A 26,027-nucleotide genomic window follows, 5' to 3' on the forward strand; every position below is an offset into this window, starting at 1 on the left:
GGGACACACAGCTACACACACACTCAGAGAGCTGGCGTGCTCCAGGCCACTGCCTTTGTGTCTGTGTGTCTGTGTGTAACACAAAGCTGGCCATTTAACCATTTGGTTTTATTTTATTATTTATTTATTTACTTAGGCATTTATTTTTTAATGTTCATTTTTGAGGGGGGGGAAGGGCAGAGAGCGAGCGGGGAAGAGACCCAGAATCCCAAGCAGAATCCAGGCTCCTAGCTGTCAGCACACAGCCCCATGTGGGACCTGACCTCACGGCCCGGAAGATCACCACCTGAGCCAAAGTGGGATGCTTAACCGACCGAGCCCCCCAGGCGTCCCTCATTTTACCCATTTTAAAATGTACAATTCAGTGGCATCGAGGACCTTCAGAAAGTTGTGCCATGGCTACCACTATCTGTCTCCTTCATATTTTTACCACCCGAAAAGGAAACCCCAGACCTGTTAAGTGGGCTCTCCCATTTCCCCCTTTTCCTGGCCCCTGGCCACCCCCAATCTTCCTCCCTCTGTGGACTTGCCTACTCTGGGTATTTCCTAAACGGAATCAGACGGTATTCGTCCCTCTGTGCCCGGCTCCTGTCGCTGAGCGTCATGGTTTCGCCGTTCATCCGTGAGGTAGCCCGTGTCAGTGTTTCATTCGTTTTGTGGCTGAGCAATATTCCACTGTGTGGACGCACCACGCTTTGTTCATCTGTTCCTCAGGGGGCGGACATTTGGGTGGTTTCCGCCTTCCGGGTGCTGTGAATGGTAACGTTACCTTTTATAAATCGTGCCCACAGAGGCAGGGTAAGGGATGTTTGAGGCAGGCACTGACCTTACATAGTCCTTCCCTCAGACCCTTACCATCTCCATCCCTCGCACGGGACCCAGGGTACATCTTTCCTCCCAGACCTCACCTGTACTGGGGACTGACGGGAGTGGCCTTATAAACAGATGGGCTTTGATGGAAGCTGGCAGGGGGAGGCCGTGGGTCCTGGGTGAAGCAAGGAGAGACCCTTGTTTTTTGTCACCCTTTCCTTTCCATTCTTCCTTGGTCCAGATTTCCCTTCTGTTCTCCTTCCTGACTCCTTTCCTCCCTTCTTTTTGTGTAAATTCCAAGTCTTCCCGAAGCCTTTCAGCTTCTGGAATTTGGAGGGCCCTGCTCATCTCTGTTCTGTCTAGCAAGTGACTATGTGACTGTTAACGTGTAGTTAACATTTAAAAAGTTGTATACGGTTTTGCCAGATTTTTTCCAAAACCATCCTTTCTCCAGGATTTCACCTCTCCTCTCCCCACGACATCATGTCACTTAAACCAGAAACCAGGAGGGATGGGGAGCCTACAAATCCTAGCTGTCTCTGCCAGGCCTAAGTGAACTTTCTGGAGCACATTCCAGGGAATACATTTAAGATTCCTACTTGACCACTTCCTGATTGCTGGTTTGTTTTGTTTCGAATCACGCTGAATCCTCTGCCAGCTGGGAATCTCTGCAGCCACAGCTCTTCTCCGCGTGATTTATAATCGTGCACGTGTTCTCACCTATCTGCATTCTTTTTTTCTAGTGAAGTGGCCTCTGAGGTGCCTTTCCGCCTCATGCACCCCCGGCCCGAGGACCCAGGTCAGTCATACGTTGTCGTGGTTTTCTCTAACCGTTTACTGTTTGCAGATTTCTTATTTATCCATTGGTAGTCATTCCTGATCGAGTCTCTGGGTGTCTCTGGGCGTAGGCACAGCAGGTGATGGTTTGCCATCCTCAAGGTGCCCGGGGCCAGCCCACAGGGGAGGATTTATCCCCTGAGCCATGAGCCATGGCCTGTCTACCTTCAGTTAGAACGCGGAGGACAGGGCATCCCTCCTCTTGGACATGGGCTCTCTTGTTGGGTTGGGTCAGGAATGATCTATTTTTTTTTATTATTATTATTTTGTTAACATTTATTTACTGTTGAGAGACAGAGACAGAGCACGAGCAGGGAAGGGAGAGAGAGAGAGCCAGACACAGAATCTGAAGCAGGTTTCAGGCTCTGAGCTGTCAGCACAGAGCCTGATGTACGGCTTGAACCCACAGACCATGAGATCATGAGCTGAAGTTGGATGCTTAACCAACTGAGCCACTCAGGCGCCCTGATCAGGAATGATTTAAAAGCAGAAGCTCAAGTGGGAATAGAACCTGATCGAGATTGAAAGAAAATGTAGGCAAAAAATGCATTTAAGAGGCTTTTGCATTTCATGGGAAAACATTAACAGGCATTTAAGATGCCTGACAAGTATTTTGGACAGTGATTTTTGACAGGATTATCGTGAGAGCACTGAAAATACTAGAAAAGAGTGTCAGGCCGAGTTCCTGACACCTTGGCTCTCCTTTGAATTGCAAATCTGTTGGCTCTTGTATGGCTGTCTGAAGAAAACGAAGCCAGGGTTGTACGACTCTGTGAATATACTAAAAACCACTGGAGTGTGCATGTAAGTCGGTCAATTGTGTGGTATAGGAATTAGATCTCAACACGGCTCTTTTAAAGGAAGTAAATGGAGCAGCAAACAGCACACAGGCGCGAGCTCAGAAATTCTGGGGGAAAATTCTCCACTGTGTTAATGTTAAGGTGGCTGAGTTGGCAGGAAAGGAAAATAGACTTGGGTGAATGAGAACCCTCCCTAGTTAGAGCAACAAAGAATATTTTAAGTAAAAGTGTTATAAACAGGGCCGCCTGGCTGGCTCATTCGGTAGAGCGTACGACTCATGATCTTGGGGATGTGAGTTCACGCACCACGCTGGGTGTAGAAATTACTAAACAAACAAACAAACAAACAAAAGTGGTATAAACAAGGAAGATTTATTTTTCTTACACTTTCTAGGTTTTTAAATATTGATCATGAAACGGCATTTAGACATTAGAATGAGCCCCACCCCCGTACTCATTTTGGGTTGGTCTCAAAAATATTTTGTCTCAAGGTATTTTTTTCCAAATGTTTTGGATTCAAATAGTCAATGTACTTTGGGAGAAAAAGTAGTCTGGCCACATTTTTCTTATTCCTATACGCTGGCATCATTCAGATACTATTTTTTAACTCTGTGAGATTGAGATGCATTCTGGTCCCTTCCAAGGACATTTAAAAAGAATATTTTAAAACTATGACCTGAGGGGATGTCACCATTTATGCCAGAATGTTTTCTAGAGCTGTGAACAGACTTTTCAACTTCACTTGGGGGAAAATGGGGCTCTTCCTTTTTTGGGTATGACATTTTCGTGTTTCAGTCATTGGGGCCCTCCCTCTGAACATATCACAACATCAAGACCACACAATGATCTTTTATGCTGTGAGATTTCAGGGGGAAAGGACAAATCACGCCATGGCCTCAAAATTCTGACTTTGCAGTCTGGATTCTGATTTGAGTCACAGATGTTTCATTCACAGGAGTGCACACATCTTACCTGTCTAGTTCCTGGCTCTGAGTTAGACAGGTAGACTGAGCAGGAAAGGTGTAACTTGTAGCTAAGAAGCCTTGCCAGGACCAGGGGCCAATTGATTTGTACCTAATACACACTACGGAAATGCTACCAAGTTTTTATTATCCCATGTCAAGAGCATGCACATGGAAGGCAGGGGTGGATTTGACTCTCTTTAAGGCTGATGGTCCCAGTTAGTATAATCATGATAGCACCGTGGGGGCCCAGGATGGTTCTTGCCCAGGGGCCTCTCTGTTGTTTTCCTGTGGTCAGCAGCCCGCACAGACACTTCCCTCCCCGTGCTTGAGAGACCAGAGCAGTGACTCTCCATCACTCCTGGGCTCTCAGAAAAACCCTCTGGAGTTGTTCACTTCACTTAGCTCTTGCTGATTCACCACTGAGGGTTATGACAGCGCCTTACTAAGTGGGCAGAAAGCGAAAGGAGCAAATAAAGAGCAAAGGACCACTCAAACGAGTAGCAGTCAATCAGGGGCTGCAAAACCTATCTGAAAACATAACTCAATGACAACAACAACATGATTAACCTGTTCACAGAGAAATCAGACCCTGAGGGGCCCGGGCATGGTTCCCAAGCTTGAGCGCGTACCCCCAATACCCCAACCACGGGAGGTGCTGGTTAGACATCCAGTCCCAGGACACCCCCGTTGCGAGCCGGAGGAGAAGGTGTGAGCCGGGCCTGGCGAGCGGGTCCTTACAGCACCTGGGACTCTGCTCTAGATGCAGTCCAAAGGACAGGAAGGGAGAAAGCATCCTAGAGGTGAGGGTAGAGGAGGTGAGGGCAGGCACTCTGTAAAGGAGGCCGTGGTTCGAATGTGCAGGGAGAAGGGCTCCGGGAGCTGGAAAAGACAGAGAGGTGGGGATTACGTGGGGTTGTTGTGAAATGCGCGTATCTGGGCTTCTTATCCCTCCGACTATAAAGTCACCAAAATAAGGAAGAAATTTTTCAGGTGCAACTGTTAGACAGAATTTATTCTGATAGATTTCTCTCTCTCTCCTTTATTCCATGCTTACAGCTACAGCAAAGGACAGGTGAGCCATTGCTCTGAGTGTCCCTGTGTTCTGTGACTCCCTCCTTGGGTCCAAACCCCTCTGGGGTTCTTTTTGTACACACCCCATGCTCTCAACACCACCTCAGGCCCTGGTTTTCTTTTTGCTCCCTAGCACTATGGCATGTGTGCGTGCTCAGTTATACTGGGTATGTGTGTCTGCCTTGTGGGTTTCTTCATTGTCTCTTTTTTGTTTAAGAGATTTTATGTGAAAAGCTGTGAGGAGGATGGCTCGATGCCCTGCTCCATCATTTAGAAAAATCTTGATCAGTTCGTCTGTTGCAAAAGGAAGAACAAAGATCTTGCTTTGCTTGGGATTTCATTGCAAGCTTCGAAGAGCATGCCATGATCGAAACGTCCTTTGCTTTATCGTAGTTTACAGGATGAAAATCTGGTTTTCGAGGAATTTGCTCGCCAAAATCTGAAAGACTCGGGAGAAACTGAGGAAGGGAAGAAAGACCGGGAGACCGCGGATGAGTGAAGAGGTCGCCCTTGGCACTGGGGAAACGGGGTAGTTCACAGCCTGATGAGCGGAGCTCCACAGTTAGTCCTTTAGTTATGCTAAATACCGAAGCGTGGGTCTACTCACAGAAATAAAGTTTGTTCTGCTCTGATTCAGGCTGGCTTGTTGAGGGGCCCAGGTGACATCACCCACATGCAAGCTGCAGCCATCAGAGTCCCCATGTCTCAGGTGGGGGAGGGCGGGATCTAGAAAGGAAGCCCGACCTGCTCAGCGCTGGCTCATCGAGGTGGGAAGACATCCCAGATGTGGTGAGCTCACCTGGTGGAGCCTGGTGTGTCCAGGGTTTTCACCGGGGGCCTGGGGTAAACAGTTTCCCTGGAAACATATAGGCGGCGGGGGGGGGGTGGGGGTGGGGGGAGGCAATGTTTCTAATGACCTGACCAATCCTAGCTCCACGGCCCCCCAAGAGCCTCCTGAGATGAACAGAGCAGAGGACAAATGTGGCCAAAACACTCTTCATCACTCGCTTAACTTTTGCTCCAAGTCCCTGTTTGAGCTCTGGGTTGTTGGTTAAGTCTCTCTTGAAAGCAAGCAATGAAATCAGATTTGGCTGGTTTAAGGGAAAACAGGGAGTGCACTAGAAGGACCTTGGAGGGGCTCAGAGAATGGAATTAGGAAGAATCTGAGGTAGGCAGGAATCAGCAGCTCCCGGGGCTGCCCTCTGGGCAGCCATTCTCCCGTAGTGGTGGCCCGGCACCAGGTACCCTCAGCCTCGGGGTCTCTGCTTCCAGTGTGTAGGTCCTGGGACGGAGAATCTGGCTGGCCCAGCTTTGGTCAGGTCGGTCAATGCCCAGCGGCCGATGACGGCAGAACCCAGCCCTAGGAATGGCTTGTCCTGGAAGGGGGCACTTCTCAGGGTGTCTTCCCTGAGACTAGGTGGGGGACAGGCTGCTCTGTGTCAGGGAGGAAGGGGGGGCTAAAGGAGAGCCAGGGTGCTGTAGGTGGTGCCTGGTGGTGTCCTTCAGAGTCCCCTTCCCGGCCCGTGGTATCTGCCAGCTTGGGGGCTGCTAGGGCCATGGAGGGGCTTTGGGGGGTGTGTAGGCTCTGGTCCATGTTTCAAGGGAGTAGGAACAAAGAGGTTTGCAGAGCTCTGCATAGGTCTACCCCTCACAGAAGGTAGGAGGGTGAAAGGAGGGGACAGGGGTGGGGTGGACACGTGGGGTGGGGTCTCTAGGACCACAAGCAGTGGCAGAGGGCTGCACAGCAGCCTGGGTTCCATGCACACGAAGGCTCCCACATCTGGGCTTGTTCAGCAGGATTCCAGGCTGGCTTGTGTCCTGGGGACTGGGATTTAGGCTGGAGGCTCCCATACACACAAAGGAGGGTGTGGACTTATGTGTCAAGTTTGAGCCATTCTGATATTGACAGGGATGAGGATTCATTTCTGGAGAAGGAATAGTAATAATAATAATAGGCAGAAGACTGGGCCTTTGGCCTGTGGGTTTGCGGGGTCAGACACAATTTCTCCTTAGCGTTTCTCCGATTCGAAGAGAAGAGCACGTTCCCATGCCAGCCTACGCCCCCTCTCAGGATACTCAGGAAGGATCAGGGCAGCAGGCCACTCTGGGGATCCGAGCCCCTCTTCTGTTTCCACCCAAGCCCACAGGCCAGCTGTGCTCGGCTCCCACTAGAGATCCTAGGCGAGCCGGCACCCGGGAGTCAGCCCCGCGGTGCCTGGCCAGAGGACCAGCCTGTTGGGTCCTGCATCGCTTGATCCCGGGACATCCTCAGTCAGGGTGGACGTTAGTGGGCCTGACCTTTGGAACTGTGTGGGTTAGAGCTGGAGACCAGAGCTGGAAGGCCAGTCCCTGCACACCAGAGGTCAGAACAGCTCTTGCCCTCCAGGTTATTTTAGTCCCCAAATGCCCAACTCCGAGACTTCCAGGTGCTGGCAGGAATACAGCCTGCAGCTGGCCACCCTGGGGAGGGGGTTGGGGGTAGGAGCAGGAAGAGAGCAGCCGGCTGCTGCGAATGGGATGGGAACCCTGCCTGGGCTGGGCCTGCACGCGAGGGTCTGCTGGCATGTCGGGAGGGAGGATGTGCCTGCGCAGGTTGGCTGTGTGGCCCGGGGCTTTTTCCAGGTAGCTGCATTTGGAAGAAACAGGGTACCAAGGAACTGAGCGTGCCACATGAGGAAAGTGGGGGCTGGGAACCTGGGAGAAAGTTCTGCAACCGGCAAGCAGAAGCCTGGAGAAGCAGAATCCCTGCTACTTACTGGGCGCCTGCCTTGCGCGGGGCACTGAATACCTTAATGTCTCATCATTCCCTCTGTGCTTGTGAGGGGGTCCCGTCATACCCAGTCGTTAGGTGGGGAAACTGCAGTTCAGAGAGGTCAGAGTCGAGAGTTGAACTCTGGTTTCCCTGAGTCTATACCCCAACCTTTGCTCACATTCTGATGCTGAATAAGTATATGAGACCTTGGAGAGCCAGAGGGGGAGATTAGCGCTTATGGTTCAGCACTGGCTGCCTGTAAGTTCTTTTTTTATTTTAATTGACATGTTATGGAGAGAACTGTAGATTCACATACAATTGTAAGAAATAATGCAGAGAGATCCTGCATTTTCCGCAAGGGTAACGTCTTGCAAAACTATGGTGTATGCTATGACGACCAGGACCTCGACACCGGTACACCCCACCCATCGGCTTCAGATTTCCCCAGTGTTCCTTGTCCTCGTGAGGTGAGCGTATTTGGTGCGCTACAATTTTATCATGTGTGTAGCTAGTTAAATAGAGAGTCTGTTTGCCTTTCCCGGTAACTCGACCCGGTGCTCCCATCCTAGTCCAAGGCCACAGCCCATACCGGTTACCTCACTAATCCTTGGGGAGCTGGGGTAGGTGGGGGGCCCCTGTTGGCTTGTGTAGAAATGTATGGGGGTGGTTTTTGGTTGTCACAATGCTTGGGGGCCAGGAAAATTATATGTCCCACAGAGAGAAGCGATGTCCTGCTCCAAATGTCAATCATAACCCTAGTTCAAGGTAAAATCAGATTATTCTCACATTTGGGTGCCTGGGTGGCTTAGTCGGTTGAGCATCTGACTCTTGATTTTGGCTCAGGTCATGATCCTAGGGTCATGGGATTGAGCCCCGAGTCGGGCTCCACACTCAGCATGGAGCCTGCTTAAGATTCTCTGTCTCTCTCTCTCTCCCTCCACCCCACTCTCTCCAAGAAAAAAGAAAAAATTACCATGTTTTGAACCGCATCATTTATTCTAACATGGAGCGGGTTTTCCTGACAGGAGGTGCGTGCACTTCTACGTTGACAGGTCGAGAAAGATTAGGTTGGATGTGAAGTGTGTTATTACTGCCACCTTGATATGCCCTTAAGGTGGGGTAAACTCAGGGAGCTGCACATTGTTAGAGATGATTCACAGCGTGACTCATGCCGTAAAGAGGCACCGGAGGGAGTGTGCTCTTACAGGCACAGCACTTCGGGGGGGGGGGGGGGCTCTCGGAGGGAACTGTGCTCTGCAGTCACCCGAGAACAGAAAACCTTCTTCACTCATCAGAGAAAAATATGCCAGAGTTATGTTTCGCTGGTTGAGGAACATAATACGATTCTTAACGAGCCGAATGCTCTTTTTTAAAAATACACCTTTTATTTTCAAGTCCTGTAGGTTTAGATTTACAGAAGGTTTGCACAGATAGGACAGTGAATTCCCCCACACCCATCTCCCTTATTACGAACATCTTCCACTAGGATGGCACGTTGACCACACTTAATGAGCCCATATTGACATGTTATTATTAAACTCAAGCCCGTTCTTTATTCAGACGTCTGTAGCTTTTGCCTAATGTCCCTTTCATGTTCCAGGATCCCACATGACATTCTGTCTTCTTAAAGGCTCCTCTTTGCTGAGACAATCTGTAGTATTTTCTCATGATTGTAGATACACTCCCATCCAGCCTCAGCTGCTACCTCCCAACTCACGTTCATGTCTGTGGCTTCCTGCCTCTAAGATGATGGATTCTGGAGCCCACATGTCCCCTGAGCTTCTCTCGGGTGTAGGCAACAGCTCACCCAGGCACCTCAAACTCCATTTGTTCAAAACCGAGTTGATCTTCACCTCCACTAGGTCTACTTGTGGTCACTGGGGACAGCATCCTCCTTGAAAGCCGTGTCCCCGGGAGGCATCCCTAATCTCCCGACTAGGGCACCCGCTCCCTTTCCATCTCTGCTGTGTCTCCTGCGTGTCACTTCCTCTCTCCACCACCATGACCACGGCCTTGATTCTGCTCCAAATCAAGATTGCCTGGATTGGCGAATTGCTTTTTAATGCCCTCTCTGTTTCTAGTCTTTCCTCCTCTGGATCACTCTCTGTCCAGATATATTTTAAACACCCTTCAGTGGCTCCGGTGCCCGAGGGACAGAGTCCTTGCTCCTGGCCAGCACAGAGGGTGCTCCGAGGCCAGCCACAGCTCCACACCCTCCTGGCCTCCTCTTCTCCTCACCAACGGCTGGCTACCCTTGTCATTCTCTCAACTTGCCCGGGAGTCTTCTGCCTTGTGTTTTCCCCGGGAGAGTCCCTGCACCCCCTTACCTTTGTTCTCAAATGTCCAAACCCAGCTGGGGTCACCCCTCCTCCGGAGAGCCTTCCAACACCCTTGACGGCATTAATCATTATTTCCCCCAGGTTTTGCACTTACGTATCACACTATTTGTAATTAATTGATACAAAATGACCAACCTCCATGGGGATGCGGGACACCCTCTCCTCTGTGCCTGTATTGGTGTTAGTCTGCTTGGGCTGTCATAACAAAGTACTGGGGGGACTTCAATAGATACTTTTCTCACAGATCTGGAGGCCAGAAGCCTGAAGTCAAGTGTGGCAGAGCTAGTTTCTTCTGAGGCCTCCCTCTCTCCTCGGCTTGTTGATGGCATCTCTATGCGTCTTCACATGGTCTTCCCTCTGAGCCTGTGTCCAAATTTCTTCTTCTTAGAAGGACACCAGTCACACTAGATTAAGGCCCATCCTAATGGCCTCGTTTTAACTTGATTATTTCTTTAAAGGCTCTATCTCCAAACACAGTCACATTCTGATGTACTGAGGGTTAGGACTTCAACCTATGAACGTTTGGGGGGACGCTGGCGGGGGGGGGGGGGACACGGTTCGGCCCAGAACAGGCCCTTCTCCCCTCTTGCTTTCTACGAGCTCCTTGGGCCCAGCTTTGTGGGAGAGCCAGCCTGGAAGACACATGGTCCATGTCCAAACCCGGTCTCTTTTCCACTCCTTGGAAGACGTATCTGAACCCCAGGCCACCGTCTCCATCTCCAGAACAGGCCCAGCGAGCTTGCTTTGTGGGGCTGGTGTGTGAGACTAAAATCACTGCTCAAGTGTCTGGTGCGTGCTGGGCGGGCAGCGTACGAGGGCCATCGCTATCTTTGTGCACATCAGAACTCACGGTGAGGATGGAAATGTATATTTGCGCTGTTTTGTGTGGTAGCTGCTAAGCCACACACGGCTATCGTGTACCTGAAATGTGGCTAGTGTGACTGAGGAACCGAAAATTTGATTATAATTAACTGAAATTGAAATTGAAGTAGCCACATGTGGCCAGTGGCTATGGCACTGGGCAGTGCAGCCAGGGGCTCGGGGCCTGTCCCAGAGTGTTCCTGCATTAGGCCCTGACATGCTCTGTCCTGGCTCTGCGTCCATTCCCCTGGCCATGTCCCTCCCCATGCTAGATGCTATTCTGTGTCCCCCGGTGGGGGGGACGGGGTTTCACTTGTTTTGCTTCTGAAAAGTAAAACCCAGAGGAGCAGGGGCCAGAGCATGCTGACCAGCAGGCAGGCCAGAGGCCACTGAGTCTCTAGCAGCAGCCCTCTGAAAGCAAGGGGACAGTCACGCAGTCCCCTAAGGACTTGCCCCTCTCAGGTAGCACCAAGCTCTTTTCAAACACCTGTACTTCTCAAAGGGCAGCGCAAACAAGTGCATTCTCCTGCTCCCCCCAGGGAAGGGCTCCACCTACCGAATCTACCATCCGGCAGCCCTGGTTAGCACCCAGGGCCTCTTAGTCACCTTTGCCTCCTGCCTCCACCTACTTCTGTGTCTACTTTATCTCTGCAGCCCCTCCCAATGACCCAGGCAGCCACCTGCCCTGATTACTTCAAAGCCTGGATCACAGGCTCCAGCTTTGTGACCCAGCCCCACCCAGGGTTAAAATCCCTTAAGGGCTTCCTGTTGCCCTCAGGACTAACCTCTTTATCGGGTTTACAAAGCTCTATCTGACCTGCCCACCCCCAGGCTCATCTCTTTGTGTTATTTTCCTCCCTTTAGGCTACAACTTCCTTTTTTCCTGGACACTTGTTTTCTTGCCTCCAGGCCTTTGCACAATCTGGTCCCTCCTCTTAGAACACAATTCCCCCCTGTCAGGGATAACTCCTGCTAGCCTTTTCCTTCTCCTGGGCATCTTTTCTCCAGGAACCCTTACCAGATGGAATTGTGTACCCCTCTTCTGGCATCCCAGAAGTCCGTCCAAGTACTTCTTTCTTTCTTGCATTCATGCATGCATCCCTCCACTCCGAATTGTTTATGGTGCAACTAACGACTAAATGCCAGACGCTGCTTCTGACGCTGGCGACAAAATGCAGGGCAAGACAGAGTCTCGGGCCTCCTGGAGATCACTTACATTCTTGAACGAAAAGACTGAAGATTTAAAAAAAGTGACCACAGGAACAAAATGACGCAAATCGTGCCCTAGACAGAAAATAAACAGATGCTGAGACCAGGGGCCAGGGGACACCGCGGGTGGAGGCGGAGGGGCCAGCGCGCGACTCCCATCTGCGGCTGCGCGCGTGACCGGCAGGGGGCGCGGCGGGGGGCGGGGGGGAACCACCCAGTCTCGGCCCCGCCCCCGCCCGAAACAGGCCCCGCCCTCCAGACCCCGCCCCCGGCCCCGCCCCCGCCCGCTGTGCGCGCGCTGGCCCGGCAGCATGGCGGCGGCGGCGGGCGCCCCTCCGCCGGGTCCGCCGCAACCTCCTCCGCCGCCGCCGCCCGAGGAGTCGTCCGACAGCGAACCCGAGGCGGAGCCCGGCTCCCCGCAGAAACTCATCCGCAAGGTGTCCACGTCGGGCCAGATCCGTCAGAAGGTGAGCCCGCGGCGGCGGCGGCCCGGGCGCGCGCCCCTCACGCCGCGGCAGCCCCGTGAGGCCCGCGGCCGGGCCCGAGAGCCGCCCAGGCCCGGCCCAGCCCGGCCCGGGGTCCCGCCGGGCGCCGCTGTCCGGGCGGAGCGCGCCCCACGGGGTAACGGGCCGGGCGCCCCGCCCCGCGCCGGGGCTGAGCGCGCCCTCCCGGCGAGGCGGCGGCGGGGACCCCGGGCCGGGGGCGCAGGTGGGCGCCGCGCGGGGCCGGGCGAGTGGGGCGGGGCGCCGGGGCCAGGGGCGCCAGCCGCAGTGGGCCGCGAGGAAGCCCCGCGCCGCGAGGACCCGGAGGAAACTGAGGCCTAGAGGCGGGGGGCGAGCGCCCCAGAAATGGGGGCTGCTGGCTGCGCCCCGCAAGCGTACGCTCCCCGAGCCCCGCGTTTCTGAGGACTGGCCAGGTCATTTCCCGCCGGGTGCTCTGTGGACTCACCTGTGGTCCCCCGGGAAATTCAACAGGACCCGGGTGTGACTTGACTCGCTTGTGTCTTCGTGCCCTAGGGGAAGGGATGCGCGTTCTGTGACCAGCTCACCCTCCCTCGGGAAAGCCGGGAGAGGGGGGCTTTCCCTGGCGGCGCACCCGCTGGGCACCAAACTCGGTGGAGAACTCCAGACGCCAAATACTCGCTTGCAGAAAGACGCATTTCCTTTCTGCGGGAGGAAAGTTGCGCCCTTTGTTTTCCCATTGCGGTTCCCGTTGAAAACTGCTTATGGTTTTTGCTACAGGTGAGCCCTCTCTGTTAGAACACGGCTGCCTGAGGCAGGTGGCTGGACAGGTGGCTGAGGGCATGCCGGGTCTGTGGGCAGCCCCGGCGGATCCAGCTGGCACAGACTCTCACCCTGCTGCAGTGCGCTTTTCCTCCGGAGCCAGTTAGGTTCAGCTGGTACTTTCACCGTGGGAGCCATTTCTTGCTTTACCTTTTGTCAGCCTTTGATACTTGTGGTGGGGTAGTCTTTGGGCTTAGCATGTTACAAACAGGTTTATTGTATAGTATTCCAGGTATTCGGCAAATAGGTGATTGAACCCCTCCTTTGTTCCAGATATAGCAGTAATGGCAATTAATTGTAAGGTAGCAGTTCTTCAGTGCTTACCAGGCAAGGTGCCAGGCATTTTTCTTGGGTTAACTTTACAGCACTCTATGTGGGTTAACTCATTTAGTACTAGGGAGAACCCAGTGAGTTGGGTGTTACTTATCATCCCCATCCGATGGCATTGGCCCGGGGTGTCACAGATAATAAATGTGGATCTGGATCGGAACCATGGTCAGGATCCCAAGATGGACAGTAGGAGTCTGGATCCTACCGTGTAGAAGATGGAACCTGTGCACGTGACAGTATGACATAGTAAGTCCTGTGGAAGCTCAGGGGACAGAGAATGCAGCTACCATGATCTTGAGAGAAAAAGTTTGCCAAGCTAATTGGGGAAGGAAGCGCTTTCCACAGAGTTGACAGATACTGACACACATTGTAGCTGAAGGTGTAGGCACAGCTGGGAACGGTCAGAAGGTGAGTGGGTCAATTTGAGGGGGATTAGGAAAAGGCTGGAAAGGTAGATTGGGCTGGATTTTAAAGGGCCAACCCTGGAGTTGGGTTTTTGGCCTTGGGCAAGAGGGAGCCACTGAGGGTTATTCAGAGCATGGGAGTGACCAGTCAGATGTGCTTTTAGGAAGATCTCCAAGTAGCCCTAAATGATACTGATAAGAGTTGCTCTCCCCTGTTGTTTGGTCCTGGAGCATGGTATGTGCCCAGTGTGGGGTAGATCATATGATTTACAAGTGTGATTAAGATTAGATCTCTCAGAGATTCCAGTGTTTGTCCAGAATTCTGTTCTTTAGGAGGCATTCCCTCCCCCCCCCCCCATTCCCCAACACAATAGTTGCTGTACCTACCAGCTGTTGTGGTTGAGGAGGAGTGATGGGTAGAGTGTTAAAAATACACCCTGACGACTTGAGTTGCTGAATACAGTCACATCTGCTGTACAAATAGCTTCAGGCTAATTTTTCTTTCGGGTTGTTAGAGATTGCCTGAATGTGGGAAGTGTGAGGTTTTCTGTGTGCTCTAGCTATCCGCCCCCCCTCCCCGCCCCGTTTTTTAAGCAGATAAGCCATTCAGAAAATTGCACTGGGATTATGTGGTGCATAAGAGAGAGATCCAAAATGGATCCAAATGGGGTATCGTTCTAGGTCTAGACGGGAAAGCTGAAACCACTTCATTTAAAACAGAGGGAATTTGGGGCGCCTGGGTGGCGCAGTCGGTTAGGCGTCCGACTTCAGCCAGGTCACGATCTCGCGGTCTGTGAGTTCGAGCCCCGCATCGGGCTCTGGGCTGATGGCTCAGAGCCTGGAGCCTGTTTCCGATTCTGTGTCTCCCTCTCTCTCTGCCCCTCCCCCGTTCATGCTCTGTCTCTCTCTGTCCCAAAAATGAATAAACGTTGAAAAAAAAAAAATTAAAAAAAAAAAAAAATAAATAAAACAGAGGGAATTCAATGTAGGGGGGTGGTCTCCCAGGCGGTGAAGGACTGGGGATGCAAACAGTGGGCAGTGAGGCAACAAACAGGAAACCATTGTCACCCCTAAGCTGGAGGACAGGGGAGGGCATGGCATTTCAGACTCCCCAGGAGCAACTCCCACCTGCCAGAGGCTGAACTGCCCTAGGTCATCTGGCCCTGGAGCCTTTGGAGGGCGCTGCTGCAGCTGCTGTCTAACCCCACCCGCCTCTTGCTTGGGAACCCCAGCGCGTTCGGGATCAGCCCCCTTGCAATTCGGTGCAGAGCATAAGGTCAAGGAATGGAACTGAGGACAAGCTGGCCCAGGACCAGAGCTGTATGTATTTCAAGTTTTTGAGATAGCAGTCCAGTGCTTCTCAGATTTTAATGTGCAGGCACATCCCCTGGGGATCTTGTTAAAATGCAGATTCTGGTCGATTAGGTCTAGGGTGGGGCCTGAGAGTCCTTTCTAGCCAACTCTCAGGAGATGCTGTAGCTGCTTCAGCCCGGGTCATGATCTCACGGTTTGTGGGTTGAAGCCCCGCATCGGGCTCTGTGCTGACAGCTCAGAGCCTGGAGCCTGCTTGGGATTCTGTGTCTCCCTCTCTCTCTGCCCCTTCCCTCCTCATGCTTTGTTTCTCTCTCTCTGTCTCTCAAAAATAAATAAACGTTGAAAAAAAATTAAAAAAAAAAAAAAAAAAAAGAGAAGCCTTACCAAAACTCCAAGTCAGTCTTTAGTTAATGAGGTTCTTTTAAAACTTTTCCCTGAGTCTTTAGCATACTGAAAACTTGATGAGGGGAGATTTGAGATGGTCATTTATTTAGCATTTCATGCATGTCTAATATTTTTAAAAGTTCCAACTGTCCCTAGCAAACACATCACTTCGTTTGTATTTCCTAACTAGTGCACAATAACGACTCCATAGGACTACATAGTTAAGAGTGGGAAAAAGAAAATGGAAGAAATAACACTGGTAAATTAATTCACCAGCTCATTATAGGTTATTTTGAAATTTGAGTAAAGAACAGTGTGATTCTGTGAAGTATATCAGTTAAGACTGAGTTTAATCTATTTCTAGGTTTTAAAAACGTTAACATTTTGGCTTTGTGCATGAAAGTGCTCACATCCCTGATTTCAAATTTAAACAAAACGTTTTTCCCATTGTGAAATGAAAACTAGTAGAAATTAGGCAAAATGTAAAAGACTTAAAAACATAGCTTTATAAAGATATGATTCACATACCATACAGTTTACTCACTTAAACTGTATACAGCTCAGTGGTTTTTAGTATATGCGTGTTGTGTAACCATTACCACAGTCAATTTTAGAACGTTTCTATCACCCCCAAAAGAAACACCATAACCTTTAGCATCTGTTCCTTATTCCTTCTCAACTCTGTCAACCTTAGCTGCTAATCTCCTTTCTGTCGTAAGGATTTGCCGATTCTGGACATTTCACATCCATAGAAGCAAGCAGTATGTGCCTTTTGTGTCTGGCTTCTTTCACTTAGCGTAAGTGTCCAAAACTCGTCTATGTTAGAGCGTGTGCATTTGGGTTATTTCCACTTTTTGGCTAATCTGAATGAGGCTGCTGTGAACATTTATGTACATGTTTCTTTGTGGACGTATGTTTCATTTCTCTTGGGTATCTACTTACCACTACATTTGCTGGGTCACAAGGTAACTCTGTGCTTAACCTTTGAGAAATTGCCAAACTGTTTTCCAAAGTGGCCGTGCCATTTTACATTCCCACCAGCAGTGTGTGAGGGTTCCGTTTTCTCCAGGTCCTCAGTTATTACGTCTTTTGACTGTAGCTATCCTAGCGGGTATATGGTGGTATGAAAGGTTTTTAAAGCTCACGTGTGAGCCTAAACTTTAAGAGCCTAAATTTTGGTGTCGAGTGAAGTTGATTCACACCTGGCTCTCCCACTTATGAGACACGTGATCACAGGTTTCCAAACCTCCGCTCCTAAGACTTGGTTTCCGGATCTGAAACAGGGAAAATACCAGTAAATGTGAGATGTGTGTTCTTGAGCCTCAGTTTCCATATCTGCAAAATTGCAAAATAGAACGAATAATAGTAGTTCTCAGAACCCTAAAACAGAGGTGATGATGATAAGTCATAGAAGTAAATGGGACAGTCTGTGTCCACTTAGCTAGCATAGTGCCTGGTGTATCGTCAGCATTCAGTACATGGTTTCTTTTAGGATTATTTCTGCCTTTTTGGTCATTCTCCCCAAACCCCTCCTCCCTCAGCTCAAGCTGGGTGATTCTTCGTCTCCAGCGGCCAGGAGAGCAAGTAAGAGTGAATCTGGCAGACAATTAGCTATGCAAATCTTTCTTAAAAAATTAATTTATGGGATCCTAGTGGGAATATCATAGCTAGTCATTATTTTTCTTGTTTCACAGATTCATTTTTAACTCAGCAAATATTGTTAAGTGTGCTAGGCACTTGGGGTGCCTTACTGAACAACAACAAAAAACATTCCTGGAGCTAATAGTCTGAAGACAGGACAGACGTGGGTAAGATAATCGCACGGTTAGTGTGGCATTATGACACTGATGAGCGTTAAGCAGGTGACAGCCAGAGTGCTTTGGGAGGAGACAATAGGGCGATTTGACCTGATACGGGAGGGTGGTGGTAGGGAGAGATGAGTGGGAAAAAAGTGACTTCTGCTTCTGGTGGTGGTGGGCCAGGTAACTGAGCAGCTGTCTGCAGCTTCTGCCAACAGGAGGCAGCTGATGAGACAGTGCAGTAGCACAGGGCTGCGAACCAGGGACGATGAAGGTCTGTGGAAGTGAGCTGGCATTTGGGGCTGCCTGCTTTTTCCCCTGAGTTCAGTAATGGGGTCTGTAGTGGGAAGAGCGTCCCCTTAAAATTCATGTTCACTTGGAACAGGAGTGATAGGAGTGTCTTTTGTTATTCATAATGAGCCCCCTTTGGCTTTACCTGAACTTACGCTAACGAGGTGCCTCAGGGCGTGGCTGAAGTCATCCAAGATAGCTTCAGGATGGGAGCTGGCCACCAGAAAGACCAAACAAGTGATTCAAGATGTGAACTTTCAGCCTTACTCCCAACTTCTAGGAGCATAGGGGGTTTGGAGATTGAGTTATAACAACTCTTTAACGAGGGGATTCGAGGAGTTGCTGGGCTGGTGAACATACTAGTGTGTGTGCGTGGGTGTGGGTGTGGGGCAGGGGCAGGGGCTGGCAGGCCAGAGAGGGCACGGAAGCTCTGCTCCTCCCCACTCCCATACTTACCCTGCACATCTCTTCCATGTGGTGTCTCTTTCCAGGTGTTCGTAGGAATGTGGAGCAAGGGGAAACTGACCTGCCGTTGGTGGGAATATTAAGTTGGTGACACCATGTTAGAAGACATTTTGTCAGTGTCTCTTAAAGTCTCTTAAAGAAATGTGTATCCTGGGGCGCCTGGGTGGCGCAGTCGGTTAAGCGTCCGACTTCAGCCAGGTCACGATCTCGCGGTCCGTGGGTTTGAGCCCCGCATCGGGCTCTGGGCTGATGGCTCAGAGCCTGGAGCCTGTTTCCGATTCTGTGTCTCCCTCTCTCTCTGCCCTTCCCCCGTTCATGCTCTGTCTCTCTCTGTCCCAAAAATAAATAAACGTTGAAAAAAAAAATTAAAAAAAAAAAAAAGAAATGTGTATCCTGTATTTCAGCAATTCCACTTGTAGGTGTGTGTATCTAATAGCTTATACAAGCTAATGTACTTCAAGAGGCACCACGTACAAGAATATTACTAGTGTAGTTTTGGTAGTAGCTCAAAAGTGGAAAGAAGCCAAATGTCAGTCAACAGTAGAATGGATGAATAAATCATGGTATGTTCTTTCAAGAGAATACTATGCATCAATGAAAATGAACTGTTACCTGCTGAGTTAAGGATTAATTACAGCATTAATGTAGTCTGGCCAAAAAAGCCAGACATTAAAGAATGTTATGTGTGATTCCATTTAGATCAAGTTCAGAATGGATAGGATACTAAGGTGTTTAGTCTTGCCTGCCTGTGTCTTTAAGTTTGCATGCAAAGAAATGATTACCAGAGAAGTTTGCACAGTGGGAAGATATGGGTAGTGATTGGATGGCCCATGAGAGAGGGAGCTCCTGGAGTGCTGGTAGTGTTCTATTTCTTTCTTTTCTTTTCTTTTTTTTAATGTTTATTTTTGAGAGAGACAGAATGTGAGTGGGGGAGGAGCAGAGAGAAAGGGAGACACAGAATCTGAAATGGGCTGCAGGCTCTGAGCTGTCAGCACAGAGGCTGACATGGGGCTCGAACTCATGGACTGTGAGATCATGACCTGAGCCACAGTTGGAGGCTTAACCGACTGAGCCACCCAGGTGCCCCAGCGTCTGACTCTTGATCTCAGCTCAGGTCTTGAGCTCAGGGTCCTGAGTTCAGGCCCCCTTTTGGGCTCCATGCTGGGCGTGAAGCCTACTTTAAAAAAAAGACAGGGGCACCTGGCTGGCTCAGTTGTTAAACATCTGACTTTGGCTCAGGTCGTTATTTCATGGTTAGTAAGCTCCAGCCCCACACGGTGTGAGCTTGTGCCCCATGAGCCCTTCTTCCGGTGAGCCCTGCTTCTGTCTCTGTCTCCCCTCCTCCCTCTGCCCCTCCTGAGATTCTCTCTCTGTGCCTTGCTCACTTGTGCTCTCTCTCTCGAAACAAAAACAAAAACAAAAAATGGGTGCCTGGGTGGCTCAGTCAGCTAAAAGTTGGCATCTGACTCTTGGTTTTGACTCAGGTCATGGTCTCACAGTTTGTGAGTTCGAGCCCTATACTGGGTTCTGTGCTGATGGTGCAAAGCCTGCTTGAGATTCTCTCTTTCTCTCTCTGCCTCTCCTCCCCCCTCAAAAGTAAATAAATGAACATTAAAAAAAAAAGATTTAGGGGCGCCTGGGTGGCTCAGTTGGTTAAGCGTCTGACTCTTGATTTTGGCTCAGGTCATGATCTCACAGTTCGTGGGTTCGAGCCCCGTGTTGGGCTTTGTGCTGACAGTGCAGAGCCTGCTTGGGATTCTCTCTCTCTGCCCCTCCCCTGCTTGCTCTCTCTCAAAAATAAATAAATAAACATTTAAAAAAATAAATAAAAGATTTCAGGAAGGAGCGAGACATAATCTGATCTATGTTGAAAAGGTTGCTCTGGCTGTGTTGTCGTTGGCCGAGTGAGTGCTGGTAGCCTGGGCCGAGGTTGTGGTGATAGTAATAGGGAGACTTAGTTGGATTTGACATTGTGAGAACTTGGTGATGGTTTGGTGTGGGTGTTGGGGAAGAGGAGGCTTGTGGGATCACTGGAGCTCTTCTCTGACATAAGGAGGTCTGCTTGAGGACTGGTGGGGACCAGCTTTGGGATTTTGCCCTCACTGTGCCCTGCTGCAGTGGTACCCTGGAGTCTTTATTCTCAACTATCCCAATTTTACAGTGGAGGGATGTAGGCTCAGAGCAGTTAGGTGGCTCGCCAGTGTGCCACCTAAGCCTTGTAGATTCCATACCACACCTCTTCCTACTGGGTCCTACCCAGCCCCTTGACAGTGGGGGTGGTTCCTGGAGGCTGAGAGAGGGAACAGTGGCACAGTGGGAGGGTCCACTTAGCTCTGGCCACTGGCTTTCAGAGGTGGGGGGGAGCAGGAGAACCAATCTGAGAAGGAAGTGAGAAGCTGGTGAGGAAGAAGATGGAAGGGAGGGGAGGGGAAGAAGGTAAATTCCTGAATTCAGCACCCAGAGGTCCATCTGCACTATCATTATTGTTACTTTTGTATTTCCTTCCAGACTGTGTTTCTGGGTGTGTTTAATTGAGTTGGAATGAACGTATATGTAAGTTTCCACTTTCATGTTACAGGTATTTCTCGTGTTATTAAAGTCTCTTTATTCTTGGGGCACCTGGGTGGCTCAGTCGGTTAAGTGTCAGACTCTTGACTTAGCTCAGGTCATGATGTTGTGGTTCATGAGTTTTGAGCCGCAAGTTGGACTCTGCTGACAACTCAAAGCTTGCTTGGGATTCTCTCTCTCTGTCCCTCCTCCACTTGCTCTCTTTGTCTCTCAAAAACAAATAAACATTAAAAAAATAAAATCTCTTTATTCTTATCCCTTGTAATGGTTGTACCATATATTCTATGAAGATAGAAGAGAGACAGAGCCTGACTTGGGGCTCAGAATCCTGAACTGTGAGATCATGACTTGAGCTGAAATCAAGAGTTGGATGCTGAACCAACTGAACCACCCAGGCGCCCCACATGCATTGTGTTTGGTTGTTGTACCTCTTCAGACTCTCAGCTTAGAACAGCTCCCCATAGCCACCTTCTGCCTCTCCTCCCCATTATGACACTGACTCTGTAAAGAGACCAGGGAAGCGGTCTTGTTAAATCTGTGTCTGGATTTGTCTGATTGTTTCCTTGTGGTTTCTTTGATCCTTTTATTTGCTGTAAAGTGGAAGTGAGAGGTTTGAAGACTCGAATATGTTCAGGTTGATGTTTTGGGCAGATCTCCTAAATCTGGGATTCTCAGTGTCCTGTTAGGCTGTCCCCTCTGCTGTGTCATCATTTGCTTTATGTGGAGATGCTAGATCTTCCTGGTGAAAATGTAGATTTCCCTCTTGGCAGTTAGGAGGTAACCTGTGCGGTGCTTCCTGGGCACCGTGCAAATATCCTTTTCTTTAACAATCTGCTCGGCTGCTTTCTTGAGCATTCATACATAATACTTGCCTGAATCAGCTACATTAAGAGTTTGCAAAATGGAGAGTTCCCCACCCCGCCGCCCCGCCTGCCCCTTTCTGTCATTTCTTCCATGTGTATCTGTTGGTATTCTGTAAAATTTACCCACTTCAACTGGGGAAGGACTACAGTTTCTCCTGAAAAAAAAAAAAAAAGGCAGGGTAATTGCTAGATTCTGTTTAATTACCAATTTTCAAAGTAAGGATTCGGTAGAAGAGTCATTCCCAACAGAAGGCAGATGTTTTCTTTTCTCTCTCTCTCTCTCCCTATGGATTCACTATTTTTGTTCAGTGTTTTACAATCAGTCACAGTCATTCCTTTTGATGCTCAAATTGTCTACATTTCCCCAGGAGAGCCCCTTCAAGCTGGCTCTTTGGCCTTTGAACATTTGCTTGCTGTGTTGCAATCTGTTGTTTCATCTTTGGGCTGGAGCCCCGAGGTGGGGTTTTGGGGCACCGCGTCCAGTCTGGGCTGAGGGAGGCTGCCCTCCTCCCTCCTGTGCCTGGAATTTCGGCACATCAGCCTGGCAGGTCTTTGCTTTCCTTTTTTGGGTTTGTACTTCAGATTTTTGCATCTCTGCTTATTTTGTGTTCTTTTGGATGGTTCTTATTGTAGGCTGATCTGTCCCTTTATCAATCTGTTGGAGAGCTTTCCCCTGTCTTTTCTTCTCTCCACTGTAGGCTACAGCATTCTGTGTCTCAATTTTGTCTTGTTCATGACCAGTGACATTTTCTGCAGTGTACATTTTTCCCTTTAGCCCTTCACATGTGGGTTTTAATTATGCTGGAGTGATTGTTTTTGCTTCCTTTTCTAATCATGGCCTGTATCGCAGCTTGTTGTACTTTAATTTCATCATGTTCTCATTCTGGTGCACCCTGTCCTTGAAAAAACTTTAATTTTTTAATAGAGTCAGTGTCTTCCTGTAATCTTACAACAAGAAGCACATATTTTCTAAAATGGTCTTCCGGTTTCTGTAATAAATTCATTTAGATTTATTCATGTGCATTATAGTGTAGCTTCAGCCTCTTACCTCCGCTTTTTTGTTTTGATTTATCAGTCCGAGAATGTGTTTGCCAGTCTACGGGTTTGAACTGCCATTAGCTGTGTGCTTGGCTGCCAGAGGGAATGTGAGTCCCACCTGATACTGGCCACAGGTCCAGCGTTGTGCCTGCTGCTCTGGCCGGGCCATCCCTGCAGCCTCAGTCTGAGCAGTGAGGTGCCTTGGGTCACCTGTCACCCACTTCTGGCTGGCTCTGCTCTTCCTCATCTGAAGGTGATGGTGTCTGGGCAGTGGTGGTTTTCCTGAGCCGGCTTCTCTGGCCCCACCGTGGTGAGGTACACCCCATGCTCCAAGATGAGCAGTGCTTTGTCCCTTGCGCCAAGATGGAAGAGGGATACTCTGATTCTTTTTATTTACCGTTTGACCATTTTAAATGTATACAATTCAGTGGCATTAGGTACATTAGCAGTGTTGTGCAGCCAGCACCACTATTTAGTTCCAGAACTTTTTCCCCTCCAAGGAAACCCCTTCCCCATTGAGCAGTCACTGCCCATTCCCTCCTCTTCCCCAGCCACTCGTCCACTTTCTGTCTCCATGGGTTTGCCTGTTCTGGATATTTTGTATAAATGGAATCATATAACACGTGGCCTTTTGTGTCTGGCATCTTTCCATTAGCATAGTGTTTTCAAGGTTCATCCATGTTGTAGCATGTTATCAGGACTTCGTTCCTTTTTATGGCCTAATAGTATGTCATTGTATGGATATGCCACATTTTGTTTATCCATTCATATGTTGATGTATGTTTGAATCACTTCTGTTTGGCTGTTATGAATAGAGCTGCTATGGACAAGTTATTGTTTGAATACCTGTTTTCAGTTCTTTGGAGTGTTTATCCAGGGAGTAGAATTGCTTTGTAATTCTGTGTTTACCTTATTGAAGAACACCTAAACTGTTCATCTTACATTTCCAACAACACAACAGCAATAGAGAAGGATTCCAGTTTCTCCACATTTGCCAGCACTTTTTTTTTTTTTTTTAAATAATGGGGCCATCCTGATGCGTGCAAAGTGGTATCTCCTGGTATTGATTTGCATTTCCTTAGTGACTAACGATGTTGGGCATGTCTGTCTGTCTGTCTTTCTTTTTGTGGTTGAGTGTTTTTTCATGTGCTTCTTGGCCATTTGTATATCTTTGAAGAAATGTCTATTTCAGTCCTTTGCCCGTTTTTAAGTTGGGCTATCTTTCTGTTGAGTTGTAAATCTTTATATATTCTAAATATTGGACCCTTATCAAATCAGTGATTTGCAAATATTTTCTCCCCTTCTGTGGGTTCTCTTTTCACTGTCTTGATAGTGTCCTTTGAAGCACAAAAGGATTACAAATTTTGATGAAGTCCGCCTTATGCTTTCCGTCTCTTGTTTGTGCTTTTGGTGTCATATTTGAGAAATCCAGGGTCACGAAGATGTACTTTAGTGTTTTCTTCTAAGAGTGTTTTATCTTTTTATTTAGTCTTTGATCCATTTTGAGTTAATTTTTGTATGTGGTGGAAGGAAAAGGTCCAGTTTCACCCTTTCCCATGCAGATATTCCAGCACTGTTTGTTGAAGAGGACCACTTTTTTCCATCTGGCTTTGGCCTCTCAAGCTACATACGCTGTAATACTTAAAATCAGCTATGACCTTCTCAGAATTGGTTGGTATTCTTGGACATTTTGGGTTCGTCTCAGTGGAGTTCAGAGAGGGATGCGTGATAGAATCATTCTTATGGATGGTTATGAGACATTTACGTATTTGAAGGGTTTGAAAGGAAATATCTGTATTTCTGACTTTTTATTATCCTAGAACTCTTCTATATTTCAAGTTTGGGAGTGCAGACTCATTCTTTATATGGTTTGGGAAAATTTGAAATACTCATCTCGTTAAGTCTAATTCCAGTTGGTAGCCTTTGTATTTAAACTCTTTGATAAAGAGGGACTAGTACTCAGAAGCTGAGCGAAAAGGAAGTCAGAAATTGTTATCTCTTTTCTCTGTGTTTTCATTTAGTTTAAGAGGGCAAGTAAAAAACCCAGGTTTGTCAATACTGAGTTATGAGTCTCATTATCTAAGTGTATTTTTTTACTGTCGACTAGTCATAATTGTCTAAGTGTATTTTTATATCCAGCCAGTGTTGTGTATGAGCTGGAATTTTGCTGTTTATAGAAACCCTTTGGCTTCTTCACCCTCCAGCAGCACATGTGGTGCAACCATTTGGGGAAGCAATTGGTGACATGTTTGAAAAACTCCAAGAAAGTCCCTACTCTTGACTCAGTAATTTCCATGGTAGGATCCTGTCCCAAGGAGATAATCTTAAATATGAAAAAGCACAGAGGATGTTGTGTTTATTGCAGCATTAAACATAAAAATTGTAAGCCCAGAAGGCACTCCAGTTTCACAACTCACTGAGTTAATGACCACGGCTGACAGCTGTTGTGTGCTGGCACCCCGCACCATGCATAGGTGGTCTTACTTCATCTTCGGGAGTGTGAGAAGGTTGCCACGAGGTGACCGAGTGCCCAGGCCACAGAACTGGGAAGTGGCAGAGCGAGTTGCAGCTCTTGTGCGTACAGCAGCCATTCAGGTGATTGAGGAAGGCAGTAATGTGGACAGTACTTTGTGATGCTGGGGAAACAGAGAGGCATTGTGTACAGAAGGCCATTCAGCTTTGTGCAAAACACCGTGCATGGGCAGTAAGATGAAGAAAGTTTCCAAACTAATGCCATGGATTGTGCCCTGATACCAGGGGTGGTGCAATTTGGATTATTTCTATTTCTACTTTTCTGAATTTCCTAAAATGAGCATTATTTTATACTAAAGGAAACAGAAACAGGGCTGTCCTTCAATTGAGAATTCCTGACACGGATGGTGTAGGATGCTGTGTGCTGGTAGCAGAAGATGGAGAAGAGTCTGTCCTTAGTCTCTTCTCTGGAATGTCCTGAAACACAGCTGAAACAGTTCCAACTCTCAGGATCAAAACAGATGAAGTTTAAGGAGCCAGATAATACAGAAGGGCATGACTTGCAAAAACATAGGATTTAAACTCCAGAGTATCCTAATAAATGTGTACATTATATGCAGTATCTTAGTGATGTCCCCCTTTGTTTAAACTTACATTTTTTAATTTTATTTTAGAGAGAGCACACGAGTGGGGGAGAGGTGGAGAGAGAGAGAGAGAGAGAGAGAGACAGAGAGAGAGAGACAGAGAGAGAGAGAGAGAATGAGAGAGAATTTTAAGCAGGCTCCATGCTCAGTGTAGAACTTGATGGGGCTCAGTCCCACAACTCAGGGATCATGACCTGAGCCAAAATCAGGAGTCAGGTGCTTAACCGACTGAGCCACCCAGGCACCTCCCCTTTGTTTAAACTTTTAACTCCTGTGTTGAAAATAATGCTAAACTTACCTAAACAGAGAACTAAGGGTCTTGATATAAATAAGATTAAAAAAATTTAATTTTTAATTTAATTTTTAAAAAAAAAAAAAAATTTTTTTTTTTTTAACGTTTATTTATTTTTGAGACAGAGAGAGACAGAGCATGAACAGGGGAGGGGCAGAGAGAGAGGGAGACACAGAATCTGAAACAGGCTCCAGGCTCTGAGCCATCAGCCCAGAGCCCGACGCGGGGCTCGGACT

The 26,027-nt window shown here is 48.7% G+C and overlaps 2 protein-coding genes across 6 annotated transcripts in view; both read left to right on the plus strand.

The window, feature by feature from the left end:
• The window catches only part of SAG (S-antigen visual arrestin), a 42,763-nt gene extending 25,174 nt beyond the window's left edge, over window positions 1-17,589 (plus strand). For 2 of the 3 annotated variants that reach the window (XM_045481785.1, XM_045481787.1), the window contains 3 exons: window positions 1,554-1,609; window positions 4,475-4,484; window positions 4,877-5,115. In XM_045481785.1, the coding sequence (XP_045337741.1) occupies window positions 1,554-1,609; window positions 4,475-4,484; window positions 4,877-4,982 (172 nt within the window). In that variant the 3' untranslated portion in view covers window positions 4,983-5,115. Of the gene's footprint in view, window positions 1-1,553; window positions 1,610-4,474; window positions 4,485-4,876; window positions 5,116-7,755; window positions 7,759-17,501 lie in introns of those variants that run through there. The other variant, XM_045481786.1, reaches the window with a different exon arrangement.
• Window positions 11,927-26,027, plus strand: part of DGKD (diacylglycerol kinase delta) — a 111,053-nt gene continuing 96,952 nt past the window's right edge. For 2 of the 3 annotated variants that reach the window (XM_045481775.1, XM_045481776.1), the window contains exon 1: window positions 11,927-12,111. In XM_045481775.1, coding sequence (XP_045337731.1) covers window positions 11,956-12,111 — 156 coding nt within the window. In that variant the 5' untranslated portion in view covers window positions 11,927-11,955. Of the gene's footprint in view, window positions 12,112-17,043; window positions 17,168-26,027 lie in introns of those variants that run through there. The other variant, XM_045481778.1, reaches the window with a different exon arrangement.

The sequence above is a fragment of the Leopardus geoffroyi genome, chromosome C1 (genome assembly GCF_018350155.1).
Source record: "Leopardus geoffroyi isolate Oge1 chromosome C1, O.geoffroyi_Oge1_pat1.0, whole genome shotgun sequence".
NCBI classification, from domain to species: domain Eukaryota; kingdom Metazoa; phylum Chordata; class Mammalia; order Carnivora; family Felidae; genus Leopardus; species Leopardus geoffroyi.